This window comes from Trichomonas vaginalis, chromosome I (assembly GCF_026262505.1).
Source record: "Trichomonas vaginalis G3 chromosome I, whole genome shotgun sequence".
NCBI classification, from domain to species: domain Eukaryota; phylum Parabasalia; order Trichomonadida; family Trichomonadidae; genus Trichomonas; species Trichomonas vaginalis.
The window spans coordinates 15587860-15604191 of NC_067203.1; the positions used below are offsets into that span (position 1 = coordinate 15587860).

A 16332-nucleotide genomic window follows, 5' to 3' on the forward strand; every position below is an offset into this window, starting at 1 on the left:
GAGTTTATTCGGATAGATAAATAAATGTCAAAATTTCTCTTCGTTTATTGCAATAAGATTATAAGATGTATACTAAAATTTTGAAGTTTTTAACGATAATGGCAAAAAATTTCATCATTTGGACTATAAAACTCAGTTTTTATTATTTATATGCATCGGAGTTAATAATCCGATGTTCCAATAAGTGGCCGAATTTGAATAGAAATTGAATATAAATTATAGTTGCTATAGGTCTCACAGGTCGATGACAACAAAATTAGAGCTAGAAGTTGAGATAGAAAAATGTTTAGCAAAGATTAATGATCAGAATGTCGAAGAAATGATTGAAAACATCGAAAATCTTATTCCAGAATTTGAACCAGAAAGAATATTATCAATTCTTGTGAGAATAATACCTTTGCAATCCAAATTTATAGAATCTATCGACGCAATTTTCAGTGCTCTTATTAAAATTCCCAGATTTGCTTCATTGAAATCTCTTTTATTAAAGAAAGCGCTTTACAGCAATAGCGACAATGGACGATTTTTAGATAACAGATTCTATTTAGTTATACTTCGTAAGTGCTTCTTGAATGGCCTCTATAAGATTGATGAAATTCTCCCTGAAATAAAGAAAATAGACTCTCAACACAACGGATACAAAGCATATATTGGAATATTCTTCCTTAAAGAGATATATGAGAATGATAAAGAGCTTTTTGAAGTAATCAAAACAGCAAGGAAGGATCCAGGCTACATTTTCCAAGCTTCCACACATAATTTACCATCATGTGACGAACTTGTTGAAAACGACTATAAATTACTCAACAATTTACTAACATATGGACATCATGAGCCAATTGTTGTTTCTATCATTAAGGATGATGTTGACATGTTCATTAAGCTCTATACCCTTGATCAAAATGCATCAAAAAAGAAGTTTGACGCTTCAATATTCTCCAGTAATTTCTTATTCAAGGATTTGACGATGTTTAACATTGCAGCACGTAATGGATCAATTCAGATATTCAAGTATCTCTATGTTAACAAGGCAGAATTCGATAGAGAAACATTTAATTCTGCAATTATCGGTGGAAACCTTGAAATTATCAGAATCTGCATCCAAAACAACTGTTCAGGAGCTGAATGCGTTACAACGGCCGCAGTTTACAGGCCATACGACATTCTCGAGTGGTTACTTGAGAATTATGTTTCAGAAGAAAATCGTTTGAAAGAACTGGAGAAGGCATACTACGAGGCTGTCAGAAGTAACTGCTTGTACAGTGTTGTTTACTGCATACAAAATGGCGTTGACGTCAATTCTAAGAATAATAATAATTATTCTCATCCTTTGTTTGCTGCTATCCAGTATCCAGCTATCATAGAATATCTTTTGTCGCAACCAGATATCGACGCTAACAAGAGTAATTACTCAGGAACTCCTTTTGCTCTTGCATGTGCAATTGGCTATGAAGAGACTGTCAGAATCATGATGAAATCAGATAAAGTAGACATAACTCTCCATGAAACAACAAACGAATCAGCTCTTGGATCAGCAATTGTTAGCGGAAGACTTAATATTGTTAAATTACTTTTGGATTCAGGGAAATTCGATATCAATGAACAAAATTATAGAGGTGAAACCCCATTATACCTGGCTGTTAGCGAAAATAGACCTGATGTCGCAGAATATTTGTTATCAAAAGGAGCAAACACAGAAATCCAGTCCAACCAGGAATATACGGCCATACAACTTGCAAAACTTCGCAATGATAATGCTATGGTCGAACTTTTGCTGAAATATAACGCAAAGGACCTTCCAAAGCCAGAACCTCGCAGCTATGTCTGATTTATATAAATAAAATTTATAGAGTTTAGATCTTTTTTTATGATAATCCAAATATTTAATCGAAAATTTTATTGTATTATCACTCTTAATTAAATTCGATTGTATAATGTATTATAACTCAATGTGGTTGCTGTATACGAACTCATTGTTTTGAAAAATTAAAGAATTTTTTTGTAATAATTTTGAAGGTTACAATAAAGAGTGTTACCGATCTCATGTTTGCGGATTACTTTAAAATCCAAGTAATAATTATATGGAGAAAATGAAGAAAGTTCACCCATGAGTCAAGATGGACAATAATGTGTGAAGGTCTATAGGTCATCTGATAATTTGAACTGATGGTGAGATTTCCTGTTAAATGATAGATGCAAATCCAGGAGGAACACAATTAATTAGGTAATTTCATATTATTTGATAAAATTTTGCGAATTCCGCTGATATCATTTTGAAATCTATTAGTACATTGAATTTAAACAAGATTTCTACCCATATTTTAATGAAGAGAGCCTGCCATAATTTATTTCAATTTAATAAATGGTCAGGAAATGATTGAAAATTAATGGAAACCAATTTGGATGTTTGGAAATGCAATTTTCCACTATAATTACACATTAAAACTTTTCTTCTGGAAATAATCGAATTTTTATGTTATAGACCGAAAATAGATTTTTTCGGTTTTCTCTTCAAATAATTGAAAGAATGATACTATTATAGGTTTATTATATTATATAGCATATAATCATGCTATAGCCGAAAATTATAAGTTTTGAGAAGATTGAATATAACACAAATAAATTTGAATGTAAGTTAAATTGCTTGTTGTTTTTAATAGCTATTTAATGAGAAATCCAATATTGCAAAATTCAAATTGAATGATTGAAAGAACAGAAAAAGTCATTCTTTTCAATTTCGAATTTGTTTCATTGTATTTATAATTATATGGCAAATAAGATATTTAAACTTGATTTTTGAAGGAAAATTCACAAAATTGAATAAATTCAAATAATTTTTATTCAAAAATAAACTAGTTATTTGAGTTTAATACTAATTATCTATTCAAACTACAAAGTTTGTAATTTAAAATATTTTGTGAGATCAGCTTGAATTAATTCAAGGTTCTTTTCAATTAATATTAATGACCATATTACGCATTTTCGAACATTCTAAACCAAATATATAAAAATGGGAGACGAATGTTAAATTTGCTAGACATGGGGGAGTTGTCTGCAAAGTTTTAGCTCTTATCTCTAACAAAAAATTAATTTTTAAAAAAATGACCGAATACGTTTCACAGCGAGAAAAAAATAAAAGGCAAGATAGAATTTTCTAGACATAAAGAAGTTGTTTACCGAGTTTTAGCTCTTATCTCTAACAAAAAATTAATTTTTAAAAAAATGACCGAATACGTTTCACAGCGAGAAAAAAATAAAAGGCAAGATAGAATTTTCTAGACATAAAGAAGTTGTCTACCAAGTGTCAGCTGTTACTTCTTCTCAATACTGATATAAAATAAAAATCTTTATTATTTATTTAACCTTTATTGTTTCATTAAACTTCATTTATTTTATATTATAGTTTTATTCTTTTAGCTACTTGTAAAATAATCTAATTTTATATCATCATTTTACCGGATTATTCTTCAGTACATCGATTGTGTATCTAAAATAATATCATTATCCTTATTCTGTTTTTTCCAAAATTCTTTTAAATATCTTTTTTGGTTAGATTACTTTATACTTTTTACTTTTATTTTTTAATTTCAAAAAAAATTTGGTGATTGTTCTATTCTGTTACAATGTGCATTATCATATTCTAATGAATTATTCATTACATACATTTAAAAAAACTTGTTAAAAATGAAATTAAAAAATTATGTTTATTATTACGCTGTGAATGTGTCAACAGCGGTCATGCCTGTATCTGTATCCCATATTTGCCACAACCTTTCTGTATCTGCATTTGTGTATTTCGGTTTCAGCTGATACATTTGATTTGGCGTGTAATTTGTTCCGGTTAATGGATTAATTGGGCAGGAATAGCCTGAATGCTTTGGCAGCGCTCCAATGGCGGCCAGAATCTCTCAATCTTCCCATTTTGGTAGGGAGAATGAGAGTCTGTATGCCGCCATTGGACGCCCCAAAGATCAAGTAGATCTTGAAAGGCGCCCCTATTTTCTGAACCGTTGTCGGTCCAGAAACAATAAGGGGCGCCAAATTCAATGAAGGCGGAAGCCGCAACGTTCGCTGTCGTCGCTGCCAGCATATCTGGTATTTGTATATACGCTAGGACTTTGCGGCTAAAATCGTCGATTATGCCATAAATATATTGGCCACGAACACCCCTAAAATAATGAACATCTGCGTGCCAGATAAGATTGGGTGAAAGCGCCCAATATCTTACTGCTGTTTCTGGCCCGGCATGCTCTAATCGCGTCTTGGTGAAATGATTTTCTTTGAAGTATCTGCGTACTTCTCTATAAGATACATCAATTTGTTGTAATTTCAAACGTTTCCATTGTTTTGTTTGACCACAGGGAAAGGCCCAGTGGTCATGTATCACAGCAAAAGCTTTGATTTGGTCGTAGGGATTGACCCTACGACCTTTCTTGCCTTTAGGCAATGGGATATTCTGTAAGCTAAATTGATTTTGTAAAAAAGATTTTGAAACATCTAAATATTTGAAATCATTTGATTGAAGGGTTGGGGCGATGGGAACATGGGTGTAAGCTTCTTCCCATGTCATTTTACCTTCTTCAATCTGATTGGAAATACCAATTAGGTAAATTCGATCGACATACCCTTTGTAAGGATTCATTCTAATGAAGTACGTTAACAATCAAAATATTCTATAAGTGTCTAGTATGGAATTCAAAAGAATAAAGAAAATGGTAACGTAAATAAACGTATTACGAAAAATTTATAATTAAAATGAAAAAAAAAAAAATAATAAGTAAAGTGACTGGAAATGAAAATGAAAAATCAGTGTACAGTTTTATTTTTTTCTCGCTGTAAACGTATTCGGTCATTTTTTTAAAAATTAATTTTTTTTGTTAGAGATAGAGCTAAAACTCGGTAAACAACTTCTTTATGTCTAGAAAATTCTATCTTGCCTTTTATTTTTTTTCGCTGTGAAACGTATTCGGTCATTTTTTTAAAAATTAATTTTTTTAGAGATAAGAGCTAAAACTCGGTAAACAACTTCTTTATGTCTAGAAAATTCTATCTTGCCTTTTATTTTTTTCTCGCTGTGAAACGTATTCGGTCATTTTTTTAAAAATTAATTTTTTTGTTAGAGATAAGAGCTAAAACTTTGCAGACAACTCCCCCATGTCTAGCAAATTTAACATTCGTCTCCCATTTTTATATATTTGGTTTAGAATGTTCGAAAATGCGTAATATGGTCATTAATATTAATTGAAAAAGAACCTTGAATTAATTCAAGCTGATCTCACAAAATATTTTAAATTACAAACTTTGTAGTTTGAATAGATAATTAGTATTAAACTCAATAACTAGTTTATTTTTGAATAAAAATTATTTGAATTTATTCAATTTTGTGAATTTTCCTTCAAAAATCAAGTTTAAATATCTTATTTGCCATATAATTATAAATACAATGAAACAAATTCGAAATTGAAAAGAATGACTTTTTCTGTTCTTTCAATCATTCAATTTGAATTTTGCAATATTGGATTTCTCATTAAATAGCTATTAAAAACAACAAGCAATTTAACTTACATTCAAATTTATTTGTGTTATATTCAATCTTCTCAAAACTTATAATTTTCGGCTATAGCATGATTATATGCTATATAATATAATAAACCTATAATAGTATCATTCTTTCAATTATTTGAAGAGAAAACCGAAAAAATCTATTTTCGGTCTATAACAATAATCGAATTTTTATACAGCTTGGTTGCTTATTAAAAATGGTAGCATATTTCAGTATTGGTGAAAATAACGATGATACAATAAATAGCAGAAGTGATATGATATGATATCAGATCTATTCAATTTTATCTTTTTGTGATGCGTCAGAAAAATTAACGATGAGCGAAATCGGCTCAAAATTTATCCATCTCCATCATTAATAAAATTTACTCATGCCTGACTGAGTGATCGCATAATATCTTTCAAACTCAAATCACTTTCAAACTATTTTACACTTCTGAAAGTAATATCATTTTTAAAATTTCTCCTATGTTATATCCCCAAAAACATTTGGGATTCTGAACTTATTCAAAAGTCAAAACGAAAAATTCCGATTGAAGTTAAAACAATCTATTGTTAATATGCTTTATTTTCCTGAGAAATATTACCTATTCAAAAAATAAATTATTTATCTTCAATTTTATGATTATTTTAATGATTTCTTGATGATAACCAATATTAATTTAGATGTTATTGTCATTATATTATGAAACTATTGTCTGATTTATTTTCCGATACGATTATTTTGGCTTCAATTTGAAGGATAATTCAATCGCTTAGCCAATAATTTTTTATTAATCCAAAAAATGGATGATTCAATAAATCTCGAAGATGTCGATGATTTCGCAAGTCCACCACCAGTTCCATCAAGCGATATTGGCTTAGATGGACAACCAACATTTGTACCAAACGACGCCATTTTAGATGATTCAGGTGTTGAAAGGCCTGACGAAATTATGGAAGATGTTATTTCTACAGCTCCAGATGGTACACCACAAGAACCAGAGAAACCAACTGAGCCAGTTTCAGAACACGGTACAGTTCGTAGATTCGCCACAATTCTTAACTTACTCAACTCACTTCTCGGTGCCGGTATTCTTGGTGTTCCAGGCTCCATGACGCATGTCGGCCTTGTACCATCAGTTCTCATTATTATTCTTATTGCCGTTTTATCTCATATAGCCACCCTTTTAACAATCAAGCTCCAACGTAGAGTTGGCGCTGAAGGCTTCGATGATCTCGCCTATAAGGTTTTCGGCAAATTCGGATCAATTTCTCTCTCAATTATGATTATGCTCTTCTCGTATTCCTGCAATGTCGCTTATCTCGTCATCGGCACAGACTCAGTTGTTTCCTTCTTCAGAATGGGCAAGATTATCCTTAATAAAATCTGGCAGCGCGCCATTGTTACAGTTATTCTATGGGCTGTCTTCCCAGGTGCTCTTACATTCCTCAAGGATATCACATTCCTTCAATATGCTTCATTCATCAACTTCGGATGCGTCACCTTCTTTGTTATTGCCATGATCGTCAAAACAATCCAAATTCTCCCGAAGGAAGGCGTTAGCAAGGACATTACCTTTGGCACATTTGGCATTGGTATCTTCTCTGCTATCTCTATCTACGGCCTTGCCTTCGCCCTTCCTGTCGTTGTCCTTCCAATTATCGAACCATACAACAAGAACATTCGCAAGCGTGGTATCGTTTCACTTTGGTCATTCATCCTTTGCTGCTTCTTCGTTGCCGTCCCAGGTATCCTCTGTTACCTCATGCTTGGGTCAGAAGCCGGATCAAATGTCCTCAACGCTTTCGCCGCAAAGGATCCAAAGGACTACATCATCACTGTTGTCCAGGCAGCATTCCTTATCGTCGTCTGCTGCTCCTATCCAGCAGTTGCTCAGTCACTTATTTGCTCTTGGGCCGCACTCATCTTCAAAGTCGATAGTCCAAAGGTTTTATCTACTCCAAAGCGCTTAATATGCGTTGCAATGGCCAATGTCATTCCACTCGGACTCGCCATGTTCCTTCCGAACGTTGGACCGGCTCTCAGCATCGGTGGTGCTTTCGGTGGATGCTTGGCTGACTTCTTCTTCCCGCCAGCAATGTGGGTGAAGATTTCGAAGAAACCAATCTCTCATTGGCAAAATATTCTTAATATTATCTTCGCAATCTTTGGTATCATCTGCTGCATCATTGCTACAACATTGGCCATTATTGATTGTATTAAGGCTTTCAAGTAAGTTTGAGAGAGAGGGTCAAAGTTGCTATTTGTCACTTTTCCACAAGAATATAATGGGGAAAAAGTTATCATATAGTTGATCTCATTCACTGAGGTGAGAGATGCATGTAGTGTAATGGGATAAACAGTGGGATTGCTGCTCTAAGTCCTAGGTTCGAGACACATTGGCTTCATTTTTCTCTTTTTTATTGACGTAAACTATTCAATTTTTGTGTTCTCCATTCAAATTTCAGAATTTTTTTTGCAGATTTCACGCTACATTCGAAGTTACCTTTTGTAACAACCACCACCGCCTACGAAAGACGAAAGTGTGTCACGATTTCACCCGGAAATCCGACGGTTGTTTAAGAGTAAGCACTTTTGGCACCTACTCGTAAGTTTGATAAAACGATGTTAAAAATTTATTCTATATTAATTTACAAATTATACTCATAATAACTACTAATTTACCAATACTATGAATGATTTTTGTCTCATATTCCAATTAATCACAGTTTTGCATATATGAAATTTTATTTTCTTCGATAAAACTTCATTTTAATATAGTAAATCACTTTAGTATATTTACCTTAGTAAAAATTTGCATGTTATGCATGTTATTGTGGGTTAATTTGGGTTAATTCAATCAAATTATTCTTATTTTAATGATCTTATCATCATTCCTATGCATAATTTTTTAAATTGTATAAAATAATATCTTTAAACTGTTTATATTTGGGTTAAGGGAGGCTTCCGACCAGAAAGCCCTCTCAATTTTTGTGATGTTTACACCAAAAGTGAGATTCGTTAAGCGTTTTTCTCGTTGAATATTGAGTTTCCCGGATTTTAAGTTATTCATAAAGCTTCTCTATATTATACCCTATCTACTGATATGATTATTTTTGAAAAATCTCTTAAATCGACCTGCACTGAATTTTTTAGGGAAAATTCGAAATTTTATAGGCGTTTTCGAGAAAGGGACAGACTAGCCCATTGTCACTTTTTAATTTAGCAAATGAACGCTTATGGAGTGGAGTTTTTGGGTAAATCTGATTTGCTTATAAATGAAATAAAATCAAAAGAAACCATATTGGCATTATATTATGCAAAAATAAATGATCTTACTTAGTACTTTTAAAGTTAATTTCAGAAAAAATTTGACACAATGGTATCCGGCACATACAAGTGGTGTACAACCAAAATATAAGTTGGTTTAAACATATATTGCTATATCTCATGATCTTACTTAGTACTTTTAAAGTTAATTTCAGAAAAAATTTGACACAATGGTATCCGGCACATACAAGTGGTGTACAACCAAAATATAAGTTGGTTTAAACATATATTGCTATATCTCATGATCTTACTTAGTACTTTTAAAGTTAATTTCAGAAAAAATTTGACACAATGGTATCCGGCACATACAAGTGGTGTACAACCAAAATATAAGTTGGTTTAAACATATATTGCTATATCTCATGATCTTACTTAGTACTTTTAAAGTTAATTTCAGAAAAAATTTGACACAATGGTATCCGGCACATACAAGTGGTGTACAACCAAAATATAAGTTGGTTTAAACATATATTGCTATATCTCATGATCTTACTTAGTACTTTTAAAGTTAATTTCAGAAAAAATTTGACACAATGGTATCCGGCACATACAAGTGGTGTACAACCAAAATATAAGTTGGTTTAAACATATATTGCTATATCTCATGATCTTACTTAGTACTTTTAAAGTTAATTTCAGAAAAAATTTGACACAATGGTATCCGGCACATACAAGTGGTGTACAACCAAATCTTCGACTCGATGAACTTGTCATCGAGTTATATTCCAGTGTTGTTCCTTCATTCCTGATTAAGTTGCAAATTAAAGGTCTGGATTCAGAGAGAAGTGTTAAAGTTATCAAAAAAAGTCACAAGAGATTTCGAAGAAATGACACAATTTAAAAAAAAGTCGAATGCATCAGTATGCTTGAAGCTGTTCAGAAAGGTCTGAAAAATGATACACTTGATCCCAACATTGTTACTCAACATTAAAAAAATATTATTGCAAAGAAAACATTTGATTTAATAAACATTTAATTTATTATAATTAATTTTTTATTACAGTATAGTAAAAAATGCTATAAATAAATTATTATATTTTATTAAAATGTGACTTTTAATAGTAAGTGAATAAAATAAATCAGGAATTGGGAAAGAAATAAGGTTAATTAAAAATAATGAAAATTACAAGTTTAAGGTTAATGAAAAAGTGACAATGGGCGAGTTTGTCCCCCACTCGGCGTTTTCTGTAACGTTTTTTTACGGAATAAAATCCGAAAAATAATTTTTTGAAGAATCATTTGGGTAGAATACTTATCGAAAATTATATTTATTATAATTTTGGTCGATAAAAATAAGCGGATTCAAAACTGGCAAAAACCCTTTCGGCAATTTGTGGACGATTCCGAACCCCCTCATTTTTGAAATTTAATAAGAAAAATAGAATCTTTATTAAATATAGATTTTTAAAAACTTGGTTATAAATTACGAAATTTTCTCACTTGGGCTAAAAAGTGACAATTTGGTCGGAAGCCACCCTTAATAACTCATTTTATCCACATTATGAACACAAATGAATGGTAATTTTCTTTCACATTCCTACATACAGAAATTCTATCAATAAGACAAGAAAAAAAGTCAATAAATAAATTGTTTTTCTAAATTTCAATTGAGAATTTATGGATTTTAACTATTTTGAGATTTACTTATATCATTAATAATCGATGTGATTGCAATAACTTGCAAATGAATGATCGAGTTAACATATAGCATAATACTCATTAATGATAGAAGGGCATCCAAACAACAAACAGTTCTAACTTGGTGAGGAAATATTTGTTGTTTGGATGCCTCCAAGTAAGAGAAGCTATATTCCCCCTGAGAGGCAAATCAGCATCTTTATATCAAAGAAAAATCTACAATTATTAATGTTTATTCTCATATTACTTTTATAATGGAAGATCAATCTTTCCAAATTGTTTTGGGTATTGCAATTGAATTTTATTAATGTATATAGATACATTGATCCATGAAGGGTGTCCAGACAAGGATAAGGCTTCAGCGCATCCTTTAGTAAATGAAAATTTCTCTTGAACTATAACAAAGTTAAAAAAATCTTTTTTTTTACTTGAAAACAATCAAAAACATTTTTTAAAAAAAAGTTATTAATTTGTATGATCAATTAATTCCGCACCAACAAGAAGAGGACTGACCAAGTAAGTCATTTGTTTTCCTTTACCTTTGAGGAATACTTCTCCTCTCTGTTTGATATCGAAACTCAAATGGCTGACCAAATCGTAGCAAGACTGAGAAATTTGTACGTAATTTGCTTCATCAGTTGATTGCAATCTTGCAGCGACATTTATTGGGTCACCAATTATATCGAAAACAGGTTTGTCTTTACCCAAAACGCCAGCGATGATTGGACCACCAGTATTCACACCAATTCTCACACTCAAACTTGCATTCAACTTCATGTTTATGTCATCCAATTCCGCGATAACTTCAGTACCAAACAAAAGCATCTGTTCAGCGTGTTTTTCAGCTTGAACTTCAGGGTTAAACAAACCAGCAGCTGCCATATAGATATCACCAATCAACTTGATTTTCGTGAGTAGATTGAACTTCTCCAAGATAGAGTCAACAGTTCCGAAATAAAGCGAAAGATTTCCCATGATTTCTTGAGGTGTCAAATTCACTGAATATTCGGAAAACTTGACAATATCGATGAAACAAATTGTTGCTGATTGGACCATGAAAGAGATATCATTTTCACCTCTGTTGATTTGCAAAACGATATCTCTTGGAAGTATCTGGTAAAGCAGTTTCTCTGACTGTGCTTTCGCTTCTTCCGCCTGTTTTTGTTGAGAAACTAATTGTGTTTGGTCTCTCAAAATTATGACGAAAGAATTAATTGACGATGAATTCTGTGGCTTGATTGCGAGCATTGTTATATGGCAAGGCATAAATTGCGATGCATCCGTAATTGCCGTAACATTTTCTTCAAAGATTGGTGATGCTTGTCCGTTCCTCATCATATCCAATTGTTGCATCACTTTCTCTTCATCGACTTGTATGAAGAATGTTGTTACAGGCTGTCCTAACAACTGCTCGGGAGTATATCCCAACAAAGATGTTGTAGAAGGATTAACAGTTTCAACAACACCATGTAAGTTTGTGCATAAAATTGCATCGGGAGCGTTTTGGATGATGTTTCCTGATACAGTTTTACTGACTTCATGAACTTCATGGTTGTTGTTCAAGAAATACTTGATAAACAATTTGTTGTTTATCAATGCATGTGGATTAATCCTTTTAAGAATAAAAAGAGCTGCTCTATACGAATCTCTCCTCATATTGTAATAAGTCGAGATAACAATAGCATATAAGGCAATAAGAACGAAAGCAGGGATAAGTAATAACCCAATAATCAACATTAAATCGTCGTATTGGACTTTCGCAAGTTGACTTAATCGTTCTGTAACTCGTAACATCTTTGGAGAGATGTGCCTAGCGAAAATATGGAAGATATTGGCAACAGGAGCGGGTGATAAGGACCGAGAACCAACAAATTCGTCTAATGTAGTTTTGACATAATCTGTCAAAATCTTTAATTGAGTGTTAATGGAAGCGTTGGCGTAAACGGAGTGGGAATCCATGGACGTGTGATTTATGTCTTCGTCGTATAGGTTCTCTTGGTCTAAAACTTCGTCAAAACCGGAACATGGTTTGGAAATCGAAGTTCCTAAGATTAAATCTTGATTGGATTCGACCAATGACTTTAATCTCTCAAGACACATATAATATGCCATTGATACGTTAGAAAGTGCAGTTGCATTTGGATTTTCAAACAATGACATGCCGAAAGTCAAAGTATTGATCAATTCTGCGCACAATGATAACCTGAGAGTTGCATACTGGTCCCAAAGGTTCAAGTCAATGATGTGGTTGTTAGATTTGACGGATAATAAAGTCATTGCAGTGGCAATTCCGACAAATAATAAGGCAATAAGGCAGATAAGGAATAATAAGCATCCGCCGCGCTCAGAAGTTACATTAGTTTCTGCTAATTTCGCATCATCATTTTCGACATTTACAGAAATTAGCTCTTTTGCGTCTGCTCTTGTTTTCGGATCGAAGCTTACGATCAACTGAGTGATTTCCTTTAGGGATCTCTGAGTAAAGAAGTGTACAAACAGGAAAGGAATGAAAGCAACAACAGCAACTAAAGGAGGAACGATGTAGAGGATCAATTGGAACTTTGTTTTGAGATTTTCACCTTTGTCTACTTGGTATTTGCTCAAATCCATGAAAACTGTTGGAATAACTACATAAAATGATCTGAGATTTGAAATAAGTTCGCAAAACTGCGTTTCATTGTAAAGATCTGAGATGTTCTCTTGATATCTTGTTACGATATACGCTTGGTGTGCAAAGAAAATTGAGATCATTGTGGAAATTGTGTCATTTACACGGCCAACGTAGGTTCTTTCGAAACAGGTGTAAATAGTATGCATATCTGATATCAAATTACCTGCTACTTCGTAAACATCGTCTCTGTTATTTGCTAATTGAGCCAATTTGTTGATTAAATCACTGTAAACGTCCATGGCTGCATGTAGATTTGGTAAACTCTGGACAAGGAAGTCATCTGTCATATTTAGAACCGGTTTATACGTTGATTTGCATTCATTATCTAATTTGTCGACAGTTGGTTTATATTTGGCGTAGTTTCCTCTGTCTTGAATGAATCTGAGCAAAATTTCCATATCGTTGATCGCCAAATAGTATCTTGTCTTGGAAATCGAATCTAACATCGCCATAGAGTCCGTGTGTTCGAATAATTCGACTTTAGTGAACACGAACATGAAGATGAAGACCGCTGTAACGATTAATAATATGACAATCGTTAAAGGAATAATACATTTGATTGATCCAGGTAATTTATTGTTCAAAGCTCTGTGGAGAGCCAACCTTGTCTTGCATTGTGTGAATGTCTGCTTTCCAATCGATTCCTGGATGTCGTCGTCGATATCTGATGAAAAACTAATTTGATTTGAGCCTCCGCTGCCACTTCCATTGGAAGATTGGGTAAGAGTCTCTCCATTCTTCTGTCTATTGTCTTTCTGTCTTATATTTCCTCGTAAATCAATGATTTCCTTTTTGATATAACTTGGAATGAGTTTAACCATTGATCTGAACGAGTAATCGAAGGAATAGTTCTTTCCCATTTCGATTAAATTGCCTCTGTGCTTGATTTTAAGAGCTTCTGGGAAGTTTGCTTCACTTTCAATTAAATATCTGCAATATTCATCGCAAAACTTCGGATTGTTTGGATAATCACATAGTGCTTCTACCCAAATAGCGTTTGCTCTCTTGGCTTTGACTGCTAATTCCTCGTAAAAGCCTGGTTTCAGATTTGTTGTTTCTAATGCTGATCTTGTCAACGATTCGACCTGTCTGGACATTGTTTTGAGGTCATTTAACTTCATATTAGAGTCGTTTGAGCTTGAAAACTGCCTCAAAGTCTTAATTTTGTAAATTTGGTAGATTAAGAAGCGTTGGTCGAAATTAAGACGGCGATTTGTGATTAATAAGCCTGTTAATCTGTTCAAAAACCTTGTTTCTCCTGGGAAAAAGTTAATAATTTGCAACATATTCGTTAAAACATATTCAGAAGTTGAATTTTGGAACAGGTACTCCATCAAACTCAAGTCATAGAATAAAGGACAAGTATTTGCGAATCCAATTGAAAGATATGTCAAAATTTTCTTGTCATTCTTAAGAATTCCAAGGGATTCGTAGTATGAAATCTTATCTTCGAGGTTTGAAACGCTGAGTTTTTTGATTACATTGCGTCTCATGAAGTGAAACATAATTAATGACAAAGTAAACAAGAAAATGTAGAATCCTGCGCAGAAAATGACCGGTACAAAATGATTCATACCAGTCTTGAAGTAGGCTACAAACATCATTACGTCTAAAGCTGCAGAGTTCAAAAGCATTCCGAAAAATAAAGAATTTGAAGTGTGAATGATATAATGCATGTATAGAACATTTGATGCCAGATAGACAAAGATTACAGCATGAGCAACCATTGCTATCAAAATTGTCCATTTCGCAAAATATAAAATCAGATATGTACAAATTAAAGTAACTGCAACGGTATTGATAATGGCATAAGTAATGAATGGATCAAATGATAAGAATGGAAGGTTTTGCAATGAAACACTTTTCGCTGTAAGTCTTAAAATTAAGTAATGATAAATAAGTTCATAAATTACGTTGACAATAGCTAAAACGAATGATATAATGATATAAAAATCAGTTTCTCCTTGAGTTATTTTCAAAAAGTTTTCACCAACAACAAAAGCCGAAGGAAGGATACCAATTAAAGTTACAGCATCATATGACTGAATTGGATTGAGTAGGTATCTCATGAAGCTTCTGTGAACGTTGTAGTACAACATCTGCGAAATTATAATTAATAACGAGAATATGTTTGCAACGAAAAAGACAATTTCTTTAATAAATATCGCTTTTGAGTTGTAAGGAGTCGGAAACATCAATAAACCTACCTTTAATCCTTCGTATAATTTAGATTGTGCGTGATTCATGTACTTTGTGTCCCAATAACTACTCATTGGCCACATAGCAAGAAACATAGCTTGAAAGCCCCAGTAAAGAGCTGCCAAATAGAATAATGGAACAATTACTGCATTATTTTGAAACATGTTGTTGAACAATGGGAATATGACATCAATCTTCTTCACAGTTCCCTGTACCAACTGGTTTCTAAGTCCAGTATCTTTTTCAATTGTTGTACTGGTATGTAAAGAAGATGCTGTATTCATTTTTAAAATTTCTAAACCATATTTTACCTTTTTGAGCAAAATGTTATTATATGCATTAGAGCAAAATTATTTGAATAATTTGGTGTTTCACATTTCATTTATGATTTCAATTCAAATCCATTCAAATCAATTATTTAATACATACATGAAATCATATATTTTTAAAAACAAATTCCATGGTTTTCCATAACTTTGATTTCTGACGATATTTTTTGAAAGGGTGATTAATCAATACTATATACCCAATAGAACAATGACATTGTTTACAGTTTTCATATATGTCAAAAAAAAATTGAATGATAGATAGAAAATAATGATATCATTGAGGGCTATATTGACTTTAAAGGCAATCCCATATTAAAAATAATTTTGAAAACTGTTTTAAAATCTGTTTTTATGAGTACTGTAAAAATTTATTACGGTAATATATGAATGCGAAACATAATTATGCTTTAAAATGCCAGATTTTCAAAATTACAAACGTATATAAATTTCTGACAAGATTTTCCGTTATTTCCGAGTTATAAATTCAATCTTAAAAACGTATATTATGGGAGTAAATTTTGCTCACTTTTTTCTACATATTTGATTATAAAATTAATATTTTTTTGAAAATAATTTTATCATTGGTGGTTCATCGAACCATTACACCCTATTCAATAAAT

The 16332-nt window shown here is 32.3% G+C and overlaps 3 protein-coding genes across 3 annotated transcripts, besides 5 other annotated features; 2 read left to right on the forward strand and 1 right to left on the reverse strand.

Moving 5' to 3' along the window:
• Positions 1 to 220: 220 nt before the first annotated feature.
• TVAGG3_0992170 (ankyrin repeat family protein family) lies at positions 221 to 2473 on the forward strand (the record flags this gene model as incomplete). Its single annotated transcript, XM_001276857.2, has 1 exon — positions 245 to 1828. One exon carries the CDS (start codon positions 245 to 247, stop codon positions 1826 to 1828), a length of 1584 nt encoding a protein of 527 aa, XP_001276858.1.
• Positions 2474 to 2476: 3 nt separating this feature from the next.
• Positions 2477 to 3315: a mobile genetic element.
• Positions 3316 to 3420: 105 nt separating this feature from the next.
• Positions 3421 to 3449: a mobile genetic element.
• A 407-nt stretch (positions 3450 to 3856) lies between these two features.
• Positions 3857 to 4642: a mobile genetic element.
• A 243-nt stretch (positions 4643 to 4885) lies between these two features.
• Positions 4886 to 5720: a mobile genetic element.
• A 578-nt stretch (positions 5721 to 6298) lies between these two features.
• TVAGG3_0992220 (amino acid transmembrane transporter protein) lies at positions 6299 to 8169 on the forward strand (the record flags this gene model as incomplete). Its single annotated transcript, XM_001276858.1, has 1 exon — positions 6348 to 7781. The coding sequence occupies one exon, from the start codon at positions 6348 to 6350 to the stop codon at positions 7779 to 7781; it is 1434 nt and encodes a 477-aa protein (XP_001276859.1).
• Positions 8170 to 8730: 561 nt separating this feature from the next.
• Positions 8731 to 10052: a mobile genetic element.
• A 74-nt stretch (positions 10053 to 10126) lies between these two features.
• Positions 10127 to 15670, reverse strand: TVAGG3_0992240 (guanylate cyclase protein; the record flags this gene model as incomplete). Its single annotated transcript, XM_001276859.1, has 1 exon — positions 10979 to 15667. The coding sequence occupies one exon, from the start codon at positions 15665 to 15667 to the stop codon at positions 10979 to 10981; it is 4689 nt and encodes a 1562-aa protein (XP_001276860.1).
• Between the last annotated feature and the right edge of the window lie 662 nt (positions 15671 to 16332).